The sequence below is a fragment of the Callithrix jacchus genome, chromosome 10, assembly GCF_049354715.1.
Source record: "Callithrix jacchus isolate 240 chromosome 10, calJac240_pri, whole genome shotgun sequence".
Classification (NCBI taxonomy): Eukaryota; Metazoa; Chordata; class Mammalia; order Primates; family Cebidae; genus Callithrix; species Callithrix jacchus.
The window spans coordinates 130,878,713-130,897,446 of NC_133511.1; the positions used below are offsets into that span (position 1 = coordinate 130,878,713).

The 18,734-nt window shown below is 64.1% G+C and overlaps 1 protein-coding gene across 3 annotated transcripts in view; it reads left to right on the forward strand.

The window, feature by feature from the left end:
• Positions 1-1,366: 1,366 nt before the first annotated feature.
• MUC6 (mucin 6, oligomeric mucus/gel-forming) overlaps positions 1,367-18,734 on the forward strand; it is a 33,107-nt gene continuing 15,739 nt past the window's right edge. Inside the window, exons 1-30 of one of the 3 annotated variants that reach the window (XM_054241245.2) lie at positions 1,367-1,473; positions 4,618-4,677; positions 6,516-6,756; positions 6,841-6,967; positions 7,320-7,410; positions 7,502-7,611; positions 7,775-7,979; positions 8,213-8,335; positions 9,089-9,209; positions 9,447-9,585; positions 9,659-9,763; positions 9,847-9,919; positions 10,019-10,156; positions 10,385-10,546; positions 10,717-10,811; positions 10,972-11,104; positions 11,248-11,497; positions 11,586-11,638; positions 11,723-11,832; positions 12,267-12,418; positions 12,585-12,726; positions 12,815-12,925; positions 13,342-13,527; positions 13,624-13,863; positions 14,573-14,729; positions 14,986-15,129; positions 16,614-16,676; positions 17,157-17,216; positions 17,608-17,772; positions 18,344-18,565. In XM_054241245.2, the coding sequence (XP_054097220.2) occupies positions 1,422-1,473; positions 4,618-4,677; positions 6,516-6,756; positions 6,841-6,967; positions 7,320-7,410; positions 7,502-7,611; positions 7,775-7,979; positions 8,213-8,335; positions 9,089-9,209; positions 9,447-9,585; positions 9,659-9,763; positions 9,847-9,919; positions 10,019-10,156; positions 10,385-10,546; positions 10,717-10,811; positions 10,972-11,104; positions 11,248-11,497; positions 11,586-11,638; positions 11,723-11,832; positions 12,267-12,418; positions 12,585-12,726; positions 12,815-12,925; positions 13,342-13,527; positions 13,624-13,863; positions 14,573-14,729; positions 14,986-15,129; positions 16,614-16,676; positions 17,157-17,216; positions 17,608-17,772; positions 18,344-18,565 (4,030 nt within the window). In that variant the 5' untranslated portion in view covers positions 1,367-1,421. Of the gene's footprint in view, positions 1,474-4,617; positions 4,678-6,515; positions 6,757-6,840; positions 6,968-7,319; positions 7,411-7,501; positions 7,612-7,774; positions 7,980-8,212; positions 8,336-9,088; positions 9,210-9,446; positions 9,586-9,658; positions 9,764-9,846; positions 9,920-10,018; positions 10,157-10,384; positions 10,547-10,716; positions 10,812-10,971; positions 11,105-11,247; positions 11,498-11,585; positions 11,639-11,722; positions 11,833-12,266; positions 12,419-12,584; positions 12,727-12,814; positions 12,926-13,341; positions 13,528-13,623; positions 13,864-14,572; positions 14,730-14,985; positions 15,130-16,613; positions 16,677-17,156; positions 17,217-17,580; positions 17,773-18,343; positions 18,566-18,734 lie in introns of all 3 variants that reach the window. The other 2 variants (XM_054241244.2, XM_054241246.2) reach the window with 2 other exon arrangements.

Genomic DNA, 18,734 nt, shown 5'->3' on the forward strand with positions numbered 1-18,734 from the left:
ACCCCATCTCTACAAGAACGGATGAAAGCAGGAGCACCTGGAACGTCCCAGTGCGCTGCTCCTGGGCAGGCGGCACACGTACAGCAGTTTCCTACGAAAGCAATTTACTGTAATTTCAAGCAACGTTCTGCAACACTGAAGCTGACTTGAGTGAAACACACGGCACCTGCTACGTTAGGCACATGTGGGGCCTCTTCTGGGACGGCCCCGGGCATGTAGGCGCAGGCGGGATGGAGGTGGCAGGCCCGGGTCCAGCCAGCGGGCCCAGCTCACCTGTGGGACTGGAGTGCAGACCCACGTGGGAAGCCCGGCCCAGGGAGACCAGGTGGCCTCGGGGGTCCCAGCTCAGAGAGGGATGTTGGCGTGTAGTGGGAGCAGCCCCAGGCCAGCGAGGGTTCCTGTGGGGGTGGGGGGGCTAAATCCCCTTCAGGAGGGGCCCCCAGACTCCCAAACGAGGCTGGGGCAGTCTTGGTGACTGGCCAGACACCTCTCCCTCCCCCACTGCCGGCCACCAGCACTACCACCCCCTGACACCACCAGACCTTGCCCTGGCCCTCAGGCATGGCACATTACCCCTCAGGCGAGGCCCTCGTCATCCCAGTCCCTGCCCCTCTGCCTGAAGGGGTCAGGAGTGCACCCCCCAACCCCCTGCCGAGATCCCATGTCCAAGACGGCTGCTGACAGCACTCAGGGCTGTAGGGAAAGAAACCGTGGCGGGGGGAGCCTTCCCCAGGGGGAAGGTGAGGCTGAGGAGGGGTCTTCAAAAGTGAGCCTGGGACCTGGCAGGCTGTAGAGCACACAGCTCCCCAGGCCCGTCCGAGCCCCAGGGCCACTGCCTGTCCGCTGTGGCGGAGCCCCTGCTCCCAACCCCCCTGGCAGGGCTGGTCCCCCACTAGGTGATATTTCCTGCTGGGCGGGGAACTCAGGGTGAGGGGTGGTGCCTGGTACCCTCCAGGGGGGTCCTCGGGTCCAGGTGCTCCCCAGAAGGGGGAGGGCAGGTGCCCCAGTGCCCCCCAGCTCCCCCAGCGGGTCCATCCCAGCCACCAGGTGTGTGGCTGACGGTGCCCACGCTGAGCCGGCAGCGGGGAGGCCCAGCCTGGACGGCCCCGAAAGACACGGGAGGTGTTTGCAAGACCTCTGGGGGCGAGTGTGCGTCAACCCCCTGCTGTGAGTGGGTGATAACGGGCGCTGCCTGCAGGATTTTCCACAGAAAGTGAGGCCTGATAAAGCAGGCCCAGATCCTGTTTGGCCACCGCTGTGCCCGCCGGCAGTGGTGATTAACGGGCTGGACCGTGGGGTGCAGGCAGGCATGGCGGGGGAGGGCCCGCCACCCTATATAAGGCACCCAGGACCGGCCATTCAAGCTGCACTGGTGGCAGCAGCAGGCCTGCCCGGCCAGAGCCAACTCTGCCCTGTACGCCATGCTCCAGCGCTGGCTGCTGCTGTGCTTCTGCGGGGCCCTGCTCAGCGCTGGTGAGTGTGGCGGGGGGCACTGGGCACCACAGGGCCCCAGCCGGACCACACAGACGCTGATAGATGGAGGCCCCGCCTCGGCTCAGTGACCCGCCCCCGGGTTCCCCCCGCAGCCTCGGTGCTGGGCTCTGCCATTTGGGGTCAGGGACCCCATGGGTCCTGGACAGGGATGCCCTCCTGTGAGCTGGCAGTGGCCAGTGGGGGGAAGCTTGGATGGAGTGGGTCCAGAGGTCCCACAGGCAGAGTGGGAAGGTGTGTGGGTGCCCAGGCCTGGCGCTCTCTCCCTCCCCTCGGCGTGGTCCTGAGTCTTCAGAGGTCTCTGGAGTGTGGGGGCAGAGGCACAGTCCCTGCTGCCCTGGGCCTCAGGTTCCCAGTCTACAGAAGTGGGGGACGCTGCCTCCCCTGGTAGGGATACTGCCTCCCCTGGTGTAGCCGCTGTGGGGGGAAGGGAAGGGAAGGTGTATGGCCTTCTGGGCTCAGGACCTCAGCGGGCAGGCTGCCCTCTCCCCCGTGCTCCCCACCCAGCTCAGGCAGGACCCAGGAGAGACCACCATCCTGGATTCTCTGCCACCCACCTGCCCTGAGGCTGCCATAGGCAGCCTTCAGTCCTGCCCCTGGCCCCTAAAACGAGCCAGCCCTGAGGGGACCCTCTGTGGCCACAGCCTGAGGCCTGGGTAGACCCTCTTGCCAACCAAGGCACCAGTCCAAGGGTCCCATGCTCCCCCTTCCTCTCTGAGCTGGCCCTGGCCCTCCTCCATAGCCAGGAGCCTCCAGGGGTGGACACTGGCAAGATGGAGCTCACCTCAGAGCTGCTGCCAGCCTGGGGCCTCAGGCTCAGAGTGCAGTGGGACCCCCAGGGGTACCCCACTGCTCCCCCAAGCCCCCCCACCCCTTCTCTCCCCAGAAGACCCTTCCCCACCACGCTGGGCAACACCCTTCAACCATGGGGGATGGGGAGGTCTCTGAGCCAGCCCAGCAGTGCCCTCTGCTTGGGACCCCGGCCCCCCCTGCATACCTAGGACAGCTTGGGGATAAGTACCAGGAGTGGGGCTAACCTTGCAGCAGAGCGTGACCCCAGAGCCAGGGAGGGGGTGTGGTGGGATCCAGAGAGCCTGGAGGTCTGAGCTGTGGTCACTGCAGAGAGTGGAGGGCCACGTGGGGGTGTCCGCCCATCACCCCCACAAACGCTCTCTGAATGCTGTCCCAGCCAGCACTGGAGGGGTCTCGGCCAGCAGAGTGTGAGGTCAGACAGCTGGGCGTTGGGCCTGGGCCTCGGTGGGCCGGGAGGCAGCGGTGGGCGGCCGCCAAGGACGCAGAAGGAACAACGTGCACCTGCCGCTTGTCCAGAGGCTGAGACCGGGGGTGGCGGACCAGCCGGCCCAGAGGCCCACGGCCGGCAAGGGACCAGCCGATGGGAAGCACAGCCGGGGCAGGAATGAAGCCTCCCGCCGTGCTCAGACAGTGCTGGGGCAGCAGACTTAGAGCCAGTGGACTTGGGGAGCCTCCTGAGCTGGGGCAGGGCAAGGGCAGTGAGGGTCATAGGGGACACAGCCATGAGGCACCTGCTGCAGTGGGATCCCCCCCGAGTGCCACCCCATGTGAAAGGTGCAGGAACTGAGCTGAGGTGTCTGTGTATAGAGGGGATTCCCCCCCTGAGTGCCACCCCATGTGAAAGGTGCAGGAACTGAGCTGAGGTGTCTGTGTATAGAGGGGATTCCCCCCCCAGTGCCACCCCATGTGAAAGGTGCAGGAACTGAGCTGAGGTGTCTGTGTATAGAGGGGATTCCCCCCCTGAGTGCCACCCCATGTGAAAGGTGCAGGAACTGAGCTGAGGTGTCTGTATAGAGGGGATCCCCCCGAGTGCCACCCCATGTGAAAGGTGCAGGAACTGAGCTGAGGTGTCTGTGTATAGAGGGGATTCCCCCCCGAGTGCCACCCCATGTGAAAGGTGCAGGAACTGAGCTGAGGTGTCTGTGTATAGAGGGGATTCCCCCCCCAGTGCCACCCCATGTGAAAGGTGCAGGAACTGAGCTGAGGTGTCTGTATAGAGGGGATCCCCCCGAGTGCCACCCCATGTGAAAGGTGCAGGAACTGAGCTGAGGTGTCTGTGTATAGAGGGGATTCCCCCCCCAGTGCCACCCCATGTGAAAGGTGCAGGAACTGAGCTGAGGTGTCTGTGTATAGAGGGGATTCCCCCCCTGAGTGCCACCCCATGTGAAAGGTGCAGGAACTGAGCTGAGGTGTCTGTGTATAGAGGGGATCCCCCCGAGTGCCACCCCATGTGAAAGGTGCAGGAACTGAGCTGAGGTGTCTGTGTATAGAGGGGATCCCCCCCGAGTGCCACCCCATGTGAAAGGTGGAGGAACAGAGCTGCAGGGGGCCTTGCCCAGGGGAGCCCGGTCACAGCTCTGCAGGCCTCTGAGAAGGGTCTGGAGAGGTCCTGGATCCTGCTCACGTCCCCCACCAGCTCTCGGGCATCAGGGGCCCATGGGGGACACAGATAAGGCCACAGTCCCGGAGCCAGGGGCCAGGGAGTTACCCAGAGGTGGGAGAAGCCTCCCTCTGGGCAAAGGGGGTGGGACCTGGGGGGTGTCAGCCCCACTCCAGCATCCAGGGTCAGGGTGCGGCATCTCCCTCGGCCCTGCCCTGGGGTCACCCTGACCTGGCTGTCTGGACTTTCCTGTGGCAACCATGGCCTCAGTGCCAGAACTGACACCAAGGCTGACAGGCAGGAAAGTGCCCATGTTTAGAGCCCCAGAGCCACTGGGAGCAGGGAAAACTGGCTGTGGGGCCTGGCGTGGACCCCACAGGAAGCAGACCCCTCAGGGACAGCAGGCGGGCAAGCTGGGGAGGTGGGCACAGCCCACTGTCAGCTCAGCTCTCAAGCCCCTGCCACACACACCAGCCCCTCCTTGCCCTGCCTAGGAGGCCCTAGCCGTGAGTGCCCTGTACAGGGTGCCCGTCATCTGCCGAACCCCGAGGGTGTGACGGCACAGGCTGAACTGGGGATCAGCGGACGAATGAGGAAGTGAACAGGAGCAGGGCAGGAAGCTGGGGCGCATGAAGGACGACAGGGGAGGCCAAGTGCTTGGCCTGCTGTTGAAGCCTTGAGCCCCGCACCAACTGCGGGTCCCGTCCTCACAGGTCTACCCGATGCGTATGCCAGCCCAGGCCCCCAGAGGCCGAAGGACTCTCCACAGACAGGTAAGAGCACAGCAGCCACTGACCCTGCACACAGACCACCCACCAACCAGGCCCAGTGTGCAGGAGAGAGGGACCCGGAGTCCAGGCCACCCCCAAGACACACCCTACACACACACACACACACACACACACAAAAAAAAAAAACCCAACACACAACCCTACACACACACACACAACCCAACACACACACACACACAACTCAACACACACACACACCCAACCCAACACACACACACCCAACCCAACATACACACACAACCCAACACACACAGAGAACCCAACACACACACAAAACCCAACACACACACACACAAAACCCAACACACACACACACAAAAAAAAACACAACCCTACACACACACACAACCCAACACACACACACAACCCAACACACACACACACCCAACCCAACACACACACACCCAACCCAACATACACACACAACCCAACACACAGAGAACCCAACACACACATACACACAAAACCCAACACACACACACAGAACCCAACACACACACATACACAAAACCCAATACACACACACAACCCAACACACACACACATACACACACACATACATGCTGCCCAGACCACCCAGGCTCAGTCTGCAGGAGAAAGGGACCCAGAGTCCAGGCCACCCCAAGACACACCCTACACACACACACACACAAAAAAAAAACCAACACACAACTCTACACACACACACAATCCAACACACACAACCCAACACACACAGAGAACCCAACACACACATACACACAAAACCCAACCCGCACACATACACAAAACCCAACACACACACAACCACACACACACAACTGAAAACACATACACACACAACCCAACACACACACACACACAAAACCCAACACACACACACACATACACACACACATACATGCTGCCCAGACCACCCAGGCCCAGTCTGCAGGAGAAAGGGACCCAGAGTCCAGGCCACCCCCAAGAGACACACACCCAACCCACACACACACACAACCTAACACAGACACAACCCAACACACACACATACATACACACATGCTGCCCAAACCACCCAGGCCCGGTCTGCAGGAGAGAGGGACCCAGAGTCCAGGCCACCCCCAAGACACACAGAACCCAACACATACACACACACACACACAACCCAACACATAGGACCAGCACACATAAACCTGACATACACATGCACACACACCCAACACAGCCCAATACACACTGGACACACACCCAACACCCATGCACACACATCTAGCACACACATCCCAGATATGTACACATATGCACGACATACACATGCACACATTCCCAACACACGCTACACACACATGCACCCCATATACATACCCTACACACACAGCTGATACACAAACCCATCACACACACACGTCACACACACCCAACACACACATACACATTGTATACATCTACACAGGCCCACACACACCCCCAATGCCCACAGACATGCCTCACACACACGTATGCACACCCAAAACACACCTATGTGTACACACACAACACACACGTGTACACCCTGCACATACACAGGTGTTTACACATATATGTACACATGCACACGCACACACGTGTACATGTGCCCACGGTGGAGCTGACTCGCATATGCCACACCACTTGTGTTCACTCGGATGCCCATGTCTGGGGTTCCCACAGCCTGGCCCCAACTTAGAACCCTGGCCAGGGAGATGCGTGAGCTCTGCCCTGTCCTAGCCCTGCCCTAGCTCTGCCCTGCCCTGCCCTAGCTCTGCCCTGCCCTGTCCTAGCAGTGCCTGGCCAGGCTGGTGGGGACCCCGGGCTCTGAGTCGGCCCCGCTCTCTCCGCAGCCCTGGACAAAGGCCGCTGCTCCACATGGGGGCTCGGGCACTTCTCCACCTTCGACCACCATGTGTATGACTTCTCGGGGACGTGTAACTACATCTTTGCGGCCACCTGCAAGGACACCTTCCCCACCTTCAGCATCCAGCTGCGGCGAGGCCCAGATGGAAGCATCACGCGGATCATCGTGGAGCTGGGGGCCTCCGTCGTCACCGTGAGCAAAGGCACCATCTCAGTCAAGGACATCGGGTAGGCCAGGCGGGCTGGAACCCAGGTCCCAGGGGTCGGGGCCGGAGGATAGAGGGATGAGCACCAACGGCCCTGGCCCCACAGGGTCATCAGCCCGCCCTACACGAGCAACGGGCTCCAGATCACACCCTTTGGGCAGAGCGTGCGGCTGGTGGCCAAGCAGCTGGAGCTGGAGCTGGAGGTCATGTGGGGCCCGGACGCCCACCTCATGGTGAGGACGGGGGGCCAGGGTGAACCTGGGGCCCGCAACACTGGGGGGCAGGTGGGACTCAGGAGGGGCTGCCCTCCTCGGGAGTCCCGGCCAGCCCTGGGCAGCCAGGCACTGCACGCCAAGCTGCGGACCCCTGGCCAGCAACCTGAGCCAGGACTGGGTTTTGTGGGTGACTCAGCTTCCCCACTGGAAAGTTAGGCTCCCATGAGAAGAGGCAGGTTCAAGAGGCAGCACCTGCAGACGAGCAGGGTGGGGGATGGCAGGGGCTCTGGGTCCAGGAGCAGGAGTTGAGAGCCCTCCACAGCGGACGAGGTCCCCTGGCCCCGGCACCCAGCAGAGCTGCCTCCCACAGGTCCTGGTGGAGCAGAAGTACATGGGCCAGATGTGTGGACTCTGCGGGAACTTTGATGGGAAGGTGACCAACGAGTTCGTCAGTGAGGAGGGTAGGTGGGGGGCAGGGCTGGGAGGCCTTTAGGTGGGGGGAGCCCCTGGGGCCCAACCCCCACAGTGCTGACCCCTGTCCTGCACCCCCAGGCAAGCTCCTGGAACCCCACAAGTTTGCTGCCCTCCAGAAACTGGACGACCCGAGCGAGATCTGTGCCTTCGAGGCCATCCCCAGCCCCCCGGTCCGGCAGGCCCAGCACGTAAGTGAGGGGGCTCCAGGGGGGCTCACCCCGGGTCTGACAAGCTCTCCAAGGCCACCAAGGGCCCCCACGAGCAGCCCCATCACAGACAGCCTGTCCCAACCTACTGGGCATGGTGGCATGGGGTGTGGCCTTTGCCCCTGTGACCCCGAGTGGCCCCCAGGCCCAGATCTGCACCCAGCTTGTGACCTTGGTGGCCCCTGAGTGCAGCGTGCCCAAGGAGCCCTTCGTGATGAGCTGCCAGGCAGACATGGTGGCCACCCAGCCAGGCCCGGGGAACAGCAGCTGCGCCACACTCTCTGAGTACTCCCGCCAGTGCAGCATGGAGCAGCAGCCCGTCCGCCGCTGGCGGGGCCCCAGCCTCTGCCGTGAGTTCTGGGAAGGGCTTGGGGACAGCAAGGCCAAGGGCTGCAGATCCAGCTCTCCCGGCCCCAGAACCGCCTGACAAGACGCCAACATCCCCCTCGTCTGAGAGACAGGAGATCCTGGCGGCAGCTTCTGGATGGAGGAGGGGCTGGGCTAAGTCCTCTCCCCGGCTAGGGTGGGGCGGGGAGGGGCAGGGCAGGTGGGACCCTCTCACCGGAGCCGCATGTGCCCACAGCCGTGGGTCAGTGCCCGGCCAACCAGGTGTACCAGGAGTGCGGCTCGGCCTGCGTGAAGACCTGTTCCAATCCCCAGCACAGCTGCTCCAGCACCTGCACCTTCGGCTGCTTCTGCCCGGAAGGTGAGGGCGGTGGAGGCACTCACTCCCCCCAGGACCCCTGGAGAGATCCTGGGGACAAGGGGGCGTCAGACCTCACCCACCCCAACTGGCCTCACCCCAACATTCTGCCGTCTGAGTCCTAGCTCCAGGAGCCCTCTTGCCTTGGGTGGGCCCCTCCCCTCCCCCTCCCCTCCCCCTCCCTTCCCCCACACTCCCCCACCCCTCCACTGCCCCCTCCACTCCCCCCACACTCCTCCTCCCCCTCCACCCCCCTCCCCCTCCACTCCCCCTCCCCCTCCACCCCCTCTCCCCCTCCATCCCCTCTCCCCCTCCACTCCTCCCCCTTCCTCCCTCTCCTCCACTCCCCCATCCCCTCCCTCCTCCTCCCCCCACACGCCCCCTCCCCCCACACTCCCCCTCCCCACGCTCGCCATGCTTCCAGCTGGCAGCTCTCCCAGCCACCACCACCCTGCAAACCACATGCAGGGGGGTCTCGCCCACTGGGGTCTGGGAGCCCCTAAGAGAAGGTGGGGTTTGAGCTGGGCCCAAGGGACAGGTATGTGTATCCGCCTGCTGGGGGCCACCACTCACCAGGAACCCTGGCTGGGCACGTTGGTGCAAGGGGCTGGGCACACACAGTGTCTGGCACAGAGACGTACAGGCAAGTGCAGCTGGAGTGAGACGCCATGGACAGGCTGGGGGGCATCTCCCCGAAACCAGGGAGAGTGGGAGGCCGTCAGTCCCACCAAGCCCCAAGAAGCCCCTCTCCTGCAGGGACAGTCCTGAACGACCTCTCCAATAACCACACCTGCGTGCCTGTCACCCAGTGCCCCTGTGTGCTCAACGGTGCCACGTATGCCCCTGGGGCAGTCACGACAGCTGCCTGCCGAACCTGGTGAGGTGGTGGAAGGGAGGCAGTGAAGAGTGGGGGAGGCAGTGAAGAGGGGAGGTGGCAGGGGGGGAGGAGGTGGAGGGGGAGGTGGCCAAGGGGGGAGGCTGCCAAGCAGGGAGGCAGCAGAGGAGGCTCTGGAGGCTGGTAGGAGTTCCACTGGCCCAGGATGGGGGAGGGGTGCTGTCTGGCTCCAGTGGCTCACCCTGCCCACCACGTGGTCCCCCCCACGCCCACCCACAGCCAGTGCACCCTGGGCCGCTGGGCGTGCACGGAGCGGCCGTGCCCCGGCCACTGCTCCCTGGAAGGCAGCTCCTTTGTCACCACATTCGACGCCAGGCCCTACCGCTTCCATGGCACCTGCACCTACATCCTCCTCCAGGTAGCCCTGTGGCCCGTGGGAAGGGGCACCCCCAGTGACCCCACCTGTGGCTGAGCCCCGCCTGCCCACACAGAGCCCCCAGCTTCCCGAAGACGGCACCCTCATGGCCGTATACGACAAGTCCGGCTTCTCGCACTCCGAGACCTCCCTGGTGGCTGTCGTCTACCTCTCCAGGCAGGTGAGGCCTCTCCCGCACCCGTCCCTGCCAGCAGGGCTCTGCTCCCTGGTGCCCGAGCCTGACTCAGGCCACCTTCCCTCCAGGACAAAATCGTGATCTCTCAGGACGAGGTTGTCAGCAACAACGGAGGCGCCAAGTGGCTGCCCTACAGGACTCGTAGGTCCCAGCCCAGTCCCTGCCCCCAGAGCCAAGCCTCCGGGGTGGGCCACCGCGGGCGGGGAGGGCCAGGGGGCTGCTGAGTGCTGCGTTCTGCAGGCAACATCACGGTCTTCAGGCAGTCGTCCACCCACCTCCAAATGGCCACCAGCTTCGGGCTGGAGCTTGTGGTGCAGCTGCGCCCCGTCTTCCAGGCTTACATCACTGTCGGGCCCCAGTTCAGAGGCAAGACCAGAGGTGAGTCCCTGCCCCTCCGGGTGGCCCTGGTGCCTCGTCCCTACGGGGCCTGGCCAGAGAGGCTCACGCGACGTCTGTGTCCGGGGAGCCCCAGGGGTAACAGGCACGTGTGGCCTGCACCGGCGCTCACCCAGGGCGAGGTTACAAGAGGGTTGGGAGCTCTGGGCCTGGGGGCCGGAATGGGTGCAGGAGGGACAGCTCACACGTGCTCACGGCCTGCCGGCTCAGGACTCTGTGGCAACTTCAACGGGGACACGACAGATGACTTCACCACCAGCCTGGGCATCCCTGAGGGCACCGCCTCGCTGTTTGTGGACTCCTGGCGGGCAGGGAACTGTCCAGCTGCTCTGGAGCGTGAGACTGACCCCTGCTCCATGAGCCAGCTCAACAGTGAGTGTCTGGCCTCCCACTCCCCCAGCTGCCCCCCAGACCCCATGGCTCTGACAGACCCCTGGACTGGACCACAGACCCAGCCACCAGGGAGGAGGGGGGGTCCCTGGGAGGAGCCATGGCTGGAATGGGGAGGGGTGGAGACCCATGCCCCGGCCGGTCGTCCCCAGAGGTGTGTGCGGAAACCCACTGCTCCGTCCTGCTGAGGATGGGCACAGTGTTCGAGAGGTGCCACGCCACGGTGAACCCCACGCCCTTCTACAAGGTGAGGGCCTGAGGGCGTCTGTGAGGGCTGCGGGGGAAGCCTCAGCAGAGACTGACAGTCAGGCACCTAGGGGCATCCTGGCCCTGGTGGGAGGTTTGGGGCCCCAACATCCCCAGGGGAGGGTGCCTGCTGCCAGCCCATGCCGGCTTTCTGCCCGCAGAGGTGTGTATATCAGGCCTGCAACTACGAGGAGACCTTCCCCCACATCTGCGCCGCCCTGGGAGACTATGTTCACGCCTGCTCCTCGCGGGGCGTCCTGCTCTGGGGCTGGAGAAGCAGCGTGGAGAACTGCAGTGAGCACCCGGTGGGGCTGGAGCGGGGTCACAGTGGGCAGGGGTCATGGCAGGGGTCCTGGGGCCCCAGGCAGGCAGCAGAACCCAAGGCATCCTCCCCCGCCACCTCCTCCCTGAGGGTCTGATGCAGGCATCCCCCGCAGCCATCCCCTGCACGGGCAACAGCACCTTCAGCTACCACAGCCAAGCCTGTGAGCGCACCTGCCTGTCGCTGTCCGACCGCGCTGCTGAGTGCCACGCCAGCGCAGTGCCTGTGGATGGCTGCAACTGCCCCGACGGCACCTATCTGAACCACAAGGGCGAGTGTGTGCACAAGGCCCAGTGCCCCTGCACGCTGGAGGGCTACAAGTTCATCCTGGCCCAGCAGGCCACCGTGATCAATGGTGCCACCTGGTGAGGGGCGAACAGGGGCCGGGGGCATGAGGGGGGCCAGGCGGGGGTCCCCCCCGGGCCGCGGGATCATGTGGCCTCTCTCTTACAGCTACTGCACCAATGGGCGGCTGAGTTGCCCACAGCGGCCACAGATGTTTCTGGGTACGTAAGGCAGCGCGGGCTGCAGGCTGGGACCGTGAGGACCTTACTTCCTCTGAGAGTCCTGACCGGCCCCCCTCCCCGCAGCCTCCTGTCCGACCCCCAAGACCTTCGAGTCCTGCAGCCAGTCCTCCGAAAACAAGTTCGGGGCGGCCTGTGCCCCCACGTGCCAGATGCTGGCCACCGGTGTCACCTGTGTAAGGGTCGTGTAGGATGGGGCACAACGCCCGGACCAGCTGGGCCAAGAGAGGGTTTCCATGAAACCCTGGAGACCTGGCCTCACTCTGCCCCTGTGGCGGGTGCCTGGGGTCAGCAGGGAGGCGGGAGCGGCTCCGTGGCCGGGCAGCTGGATGCTGGTGGACAGTGGGCCGGTGCCAGCTTGGGGAGGGTGGGCTGCCACTGTGGAGGTGGGTACAGTAGCCCAGCCGTGTGCATAGGGGCCCAGGACCTTCCACAAGGTGGGGGAAGCTTTGCGAATGGAGGAAGCCCAGCTGCCCACAAACGCTGCAGAGCAAAGGTGTACTCGAGGAGAGGGCCTGGGAGACACGCCGGGAGGACTCGGAGGGGCCCAGGGCTGGGCAACAGCACCTGAGGCCACCCTCCCAGGGGCTGCTGACCTGCCTCCCTGCAGGTGCCTACCAAGTGTGAGCCTGGTTGTGTCTGCGCCAAGGGCCTCTACGAGAATGCCGACGGGCAGTGTGTGCCTCCCGAGGAGTGCCCGTGTGAGTTCTCGGGGGTCTCCTACCCTGGGGGAGCTGAGCTGCACACCGACTGCAGGACCTGGTGAGACACAGCCTTGCTCTGGACGCTCTGGGCTCCTGGGGCCATGTGGGGCAGGCGGGGCCGTCCGGGGTGGGGCTGGCTGTCCCGCAGGCAGGGGCGTCCAGAGGTGCAGCCTGGCCTCTCCAGGGACCACATCCAATACCACCCACACCTGCTGCCTCCACAGCACCTGCTCAAGTGGGAGGTGGGCCTGCCAACAGGCCGCCCACTGCCCGTCCACCTGCACCCTCTATGGGGAGGGCCACATCGTCACCTTCGACGGCCAGCGCTTTGTATTTGACGGCAGCTGCGAGTATCTCCTGGCCACGGTAACCGCCGGGCTCGGGCTGCGGGGGCCGGGGACCCAGGGGCACAGCACGGCCCCCAGTGCTCCACCTCAGCACCTTCTCCCTGCAGGATGGCTGTGGTGCCAATGACTCCCAGCCCACCTTCAAGATCCTGACGGAGAACGTGGTCTGTGGGAAGGCTGGGGTCACCTGCTCTCGGGCCATCAAGCTCTTCCTGGGGGTGAGCGGCCAGCAGACTCCAGCAGGGCAGGAGGGGTGGTGGGGGCCCTGCCACGAAGCTGGACCCTGCCCACTGGAGCCCCCAGGTCCTGCCCCAAAGGGCAACCCGCCACCTGCCTCTCCTTGAGGGGTGCCTGCTGCCCCTCCCTGGCCAGACGCTCAGGACCGAGGGGCTTGTCTCCCACCAGGTTTCAGGGGCTGCAGAGTGTCTCCCGGGCAGAGGGGAGGGAAGGATTCTCCAGGAATCCCAAGCTTCAGCCCTCAGCCCCGTTTCCCTTCTGCCCCGAGCTGGCTCTCAGCAGGCACCCTCAGGCGTGGCCATAACAGACCCGGGCAGCTCTGCCTCCAAGAGCTTGGTCCAGGCTGTGCCGGGGAGGCAGGGCAGACACAGGCCGCCCCATGACATCTCCCCCACAGGGCCTGTCCGTCGTGCTGGCGGACAGAAACTACACAGTCTCCGGGGAGGAGCCGCATGTGCAGCTCCGGGTGAGGCCGGACGCTCTGAGCCTTGCCGTGGACGTCGGCGTCCCCGGGAGGTACAACCTGACACTCATCTGGAACAGGCACATGACCATCCTCATCAGGATCGCCCGAGCCTCTCAGGTACCACATGGCTCAGTGCCCACCCAGGCCTGGCCTGACACAGGGGTGGAGACGATGCCGCAGGCCTGGGGCCCGGCCTGACGCCGCTGCCTGCAGGACGCCATCTGCGGCTTGTGCGGCAACTTCAACGGAAACATGAAGGACGACTTCGAGACACGCAGCCAGTACGTGGCATCCAGCGAGCTGGAGTTTGTGAACTCGTGGAAGGAGAGCCCGCTGTGCGGGGACGTGAGCTTCGTGGCAGACCCCTGCAGCCTCAACGCCTTCCGGCGCTCCTGGGCTGAGCGCAAGTGCAGTATCATCAACAGCCAGACCTTCGCCGCCTGCCACAGCAAGGTGGGCGCCGGGCATGGGCCGCACGCCGGCCCCTCCACAAATGTCCAGCGGGGGCGGGGGTGGGGACCAGACCCTGTCCTGGCTCACAGTAGGGAAGCCCGGCACGGGGATCCCAGACCTGCCAGGGCTGGGCACAGAGAGCTCCAGACCCTCTGCCTGCGCTCAGGGGCCTGATGTGGGGACCGAGTTGTACGCCGTGGCAGTTTAGCAACACCCCAGACAATGCCATGTGCCTCCTGGGGCAGTGTCGCCGGGTGGGCCCCCTGCTCGGGAGCTGGTGGTCAGAACACGCTTCCTGACCTGGTGCGCAGCTGGGGGAGGGGGAGGGGAGGGTGGGGGGTGGGGGGCAGTAAGAGCTGAGAGTATGGGGCACCTGGCAGCGCAACAGCCTGGCCCCCGCTGCTGAACGAAAGCGTGGTGTGGGGGGAGCGGACCCTGGGTGGGGCCGCGGTGGCCATGGTCAGCAGCACCTCAGTCCAGATGGGGGGGTCTCAGGGCACACACGCAGGTCAGGCCTTTGTGTTGGCATCGGCTTTGGGAGGGCGGCTGGCGGTCGGGGTCAGTGCTGAGGTCCACAAGGAGTTGCTCACCCAGTGCCAGCGCCCTTGCCACCACATCCGGCCTCACCACACTGAGGGTCCCTCGGGCAGCAAAGCCTGGTGCCCAGCCGTCTCCCTCAGCCAGATGCTGTCGGGCACACACCCCACAGGTGTACCACCTGCCCTACTACGAGGCCTGCGTGCGCGACGCATGCGGGTGTGACAGCGGCGGAGACTGTGAGTGTCTGTGCGACGCCGTGGCTGCCTACGCCCAAGCCTGCCTGGACAAGGGCGTGTGCGTGGACTGGAGGACCCCGGCCTTCTGCCGTGAGTGATCGTACCACCCAGCACCACTGAGGCCGGGCGCAGGGCTCGCCCACAGGCCCCTCTCCCTGGACAGGCGCCAAGCTGTGCCCTGCAGGGCCACCCTCCACCTCCCCCAGCCCCCAGCTGCCCAGGGGAGGCTTCATCAAGAAGGCCCAGGCCTTCCCCACCCACACTCAGGTTCCACGCACGCCCAGGGAACCACCAGGTCAGGGCCAGGGCTGGGAACCCCGCCAGCTGACAGCTGCCTTCCTCCCAGCCATCTACTGCGGCTTCTACAACACCCACACGCAGGACGGCCACGGCGAGTACCAGTACACGGAGGAGGCCAACTGCACATGGCACTACCAGCCCTGCCTCTGCCCCGGCCGGCCACAGAGCGTCCCAGGCAGCAACGTCGAAGGTGCCAGGTGGCGGGGAGGCAGCACAGATGCGCAGGGGACCCCTTCACTCATTCACACTCATGCACTCATTCACACATTCATTCAGGCATTCATTCATGTTCAAACACGTTCACATTCATTTGCAAACACTCATTCACACATTTCCATCCGCACATTCACTCACATGCACTCACGCAGATTCACACCTGCATTTACGCACATTCATTCACACATACACATTCACTCCTGCACGTCCCTTCACTCACACATTCATCTTTCACACACACAGTCATTCACTCGCTCAGAGACGCGTCTGGAGCACCTCTGTCCCCCAGGCCGGTTCCTGGGGACCCGGCCTTACGAAAAACACAGCCCTGCACCCTGGAGCTTCCCTCCCAGCCAGGGAGCGGCGCCCAAGGAGACAGACCCAGTGTCAGCTGAGGCACCCACCACAGGGTGGTTGGGGCCCTTGGTGGGAGGCAGATGTGTGGGGGAGGATGTGAAAGGTGAGGAGGAGGAGCCACGAGGGTGTCCAGAGGAGCTGCCAGGACCCTTGAGAAAGCCAGGGCAGCGGGCAGAGCAATCGAGGGAGGGGCATGGGGCTGCAGAGGGGTGTAGGGTACAGAGGGGTGTGGGGTGGGGCGTGGCCAGGATGCAGGGGTCTCTGTGAGGCCTGTGGTTGCCCCGAGGCAGAGGTTGAGTGCGGACGGTCCTGGGATTCACAGGCGCTGGCCCACACACTTGGTGGAGGAAGGTGGTGTGTGGAGCCATCCAGACGGGCAGGGGCAGACATGCTGGGCTCAGGAGGGCAGTGCAAGGCCCCTGCCTCGGGCAGCACGTCCAGGCATCATGGAGCACAGGAGAGGGGCGGTGTCTGAGGTCCAGGGAGAGGCAAGGACTGGAAGACAGCTCTGAAGCCCCAGCCCTGGGTGATGAGCAGCGGGTGAGGGACCAAGGCCTGAGGGAGGCATGGCGTGAAAGGTGTGGCTTAGAGCAAGGCTTGAGGGGTGAAACTGTCATCCCAGTACTCTGGGAGGCTGAGGCAGGCAGATCACCTGAGGTCAGGAGTTCAAGACCAGCCTGGCCAACATGGCAAAGCCCCACCACTACTAAAAGTACAAAAATTAGCTGGGCATCATGGCACGCGCCTGTAATCACAGCTACTCAGGAGGCTGAGGCAGGAGAATCACTTGAACCCGGGAGGCAGAGGTTGCAGTGAGCTGAGATCACACCACTGCACTGCAGCCTGGGCAATGGAGCGAGACTCCGTCTTAAAAGAAAACAAACAAAAAAGGCAGAGAGAAAGGAGGCCACCAGGGCAGGAGACACGCAGGCCACCAGGGCAGGAGACACGCAGGCCACCAGGGCAGGAGACACGCAGGCCACCAGGACAGGAGACACGCAGGCCACCAGGGCAGGAGACACGCAGGCCACCAGGACAGGAGACACGCAGGTGCGCCTGGCTGGCCACAGGTCCACAGAGCCTGGCCGTTCTCCACTCTAGGCTGCTACAACTGCTCCCAGGATGAGTACTTCGACCACGAGGAGGGCGTGTGCATGCCATGCGGTAAGTCCAGGCTGCTTCCCTGAGAACCCCTGCCCTGCACACAAGCAGGAGGCACGTCCGCACCTCACAAGCAAGGCAGAGGGCCCCGGCGCTGGGAGCCTTTCCGTGAGCTTTGGGACTCTGCTGCCTGGAACCCTGGCCCCTTCGGGTGCTGAGACTCCCAGAGACTCAGGCAGCCCCAGCCCATGGAGCAGACGAAGGGAAAATCACAGCATTGAACCCAATTGGGCCCTCCCGTCCCCTCTTCCACCAGTCCCCCAGCTCCCCTTACCCTCACCAGGCCTGCAGGGTGCCAGGGGGTAGAGGGGATCGTCCTGGGAAGTGGAAGGGGAGAGAGGGGAAAGGGGTGCTCCCAGCCCCTCCCATCCCCTCCACCCCGGCCTTGGCGAGCATCTCTGACTCAGGTCCTCGGAGCTCCCGAGGCCCCAAGGGGTGGGGAGGCCGTGAGTGCCACAAGGAGCTGACCCCCTCTTCTTGCAGTGCCACCCACCACACCGCAGCCGCCCATCACAGGTGATTGCATGCACACTAGGTGCCAAGGTGATGCAGACCCTTTCCTGGGCTCCCCCTGGCTACCGGGACAAATCTGTAGGGTGGGAAGCAGGGAGGGGGCAGGGGGCACTGCGTCCTTCCCGGGTCTAACCTGGCAATCAGAGCGGGGGCGGTGGGGGAAGCTCAGCCCACAGCCAGCCCGGTCCCCGTGGCCCAGGCTGGACCCACAGGCGAGCACACAGTGGTGACCCCGGCCATGCAGAAGGCCCAGCCAGGAGCCATGCTGCACTCAGAGGCCACAAGCCAGCCCTGAACCGCATGCCCAGCACATTGGCCCTGTGAGGCTCCCCGGCTTCAGGGTCCAGCAGGCAGGGGGGAGATTGCTCCCCAAAGATGCACTGGTGCCCTACAGCCCTGAAGGCGGGTCTGCCCCACTCAGGCTCACGACCCACACAAGTCTGGCCCACGATGGGAGCCACGACCATCAGACTCCTCAGCTCCACTGGACCCACACCCAGCTCCAAAAGCACCACTGCTGGCCCCACCCAGACACCCCTCGTCCCAGCCACACTCACGCCCTCCAAGCCCACGGCCTCCTCGGGAGGTAAGGAGCCTCTGGCTGAGCCCGTGGAAAGGGCAGCTGCAGGGGGGTCCTTGGCATGCCTCTAGGGTGGGTGCACATGTGGCCCCGCCTCCCAGCTAAGCAGACTTTCAGTGCAGAATTTCCTATGCTTGGGAGAAAAATGGAATTTTTCTGAAAAAGTTTTAAAGACAAGCTTCTCACTGCAAGGGGCCATTCCGTGATGCCAGATGCTGTCACTGGAAATCCTGTGGGACTTGCGTGGCCTCTGCCAGGCAGCCTGCCCCCCAACAATGAGCAGGACCCCATCCACCACCCAGGGACCCCAGAGTGGAGAGGAAATAGTCCGCTAAGCTGAGCAGGGGTGGGCATGGGGCAGCCACAGTCCCATGAGGGTGTGGTCACTGCCTGGCTCTGGCCACCACAGCCAGGAGAACAGCGAGAAGGCCTAACAAAGGCAAGAGGAGCCCCTCCAAGGAGGCTGAGTCCCAGAGAGCAGGCCAGGGACCCCAGGCACAAGGCAGGGGGCTGGGACACGAGCCTCGGAGATACAGACCCAAAGCAAGGGGCTGTTCCGGGTGGCTGTCCTCTGCAGAACCACTGAGACCGACCACAGCCATCACCCCTCAAGCCACATCAGGGCAGACTCCCACAGCCACGCTGAGGTCGACAGCCACAAAACCCGCTGTGACCCAGGCCACGACCTGGGCCACGGCATCCACCACCAGCCCAGCCACAAAGTCCACAGCTCAGTCCACGACACGAACCACAGCGACACCACCAATACCAGCAACATCAGGGACAAGCCCCACGCTGGGTAAGTCACGGTGCCATGGGACGTCAGCGCTCCTGAATGCTCCCAGTCCCACCTCCAGCTTGCATTCAGTGATTCAGCCACAAAGGAGACCCTGTACTTCACAGAGGGCAAGAGGGAGGCAGCGCCAGTGTGCAGGCCGGAGCTGGAGGCAAGGGAGGGATACCAGCAC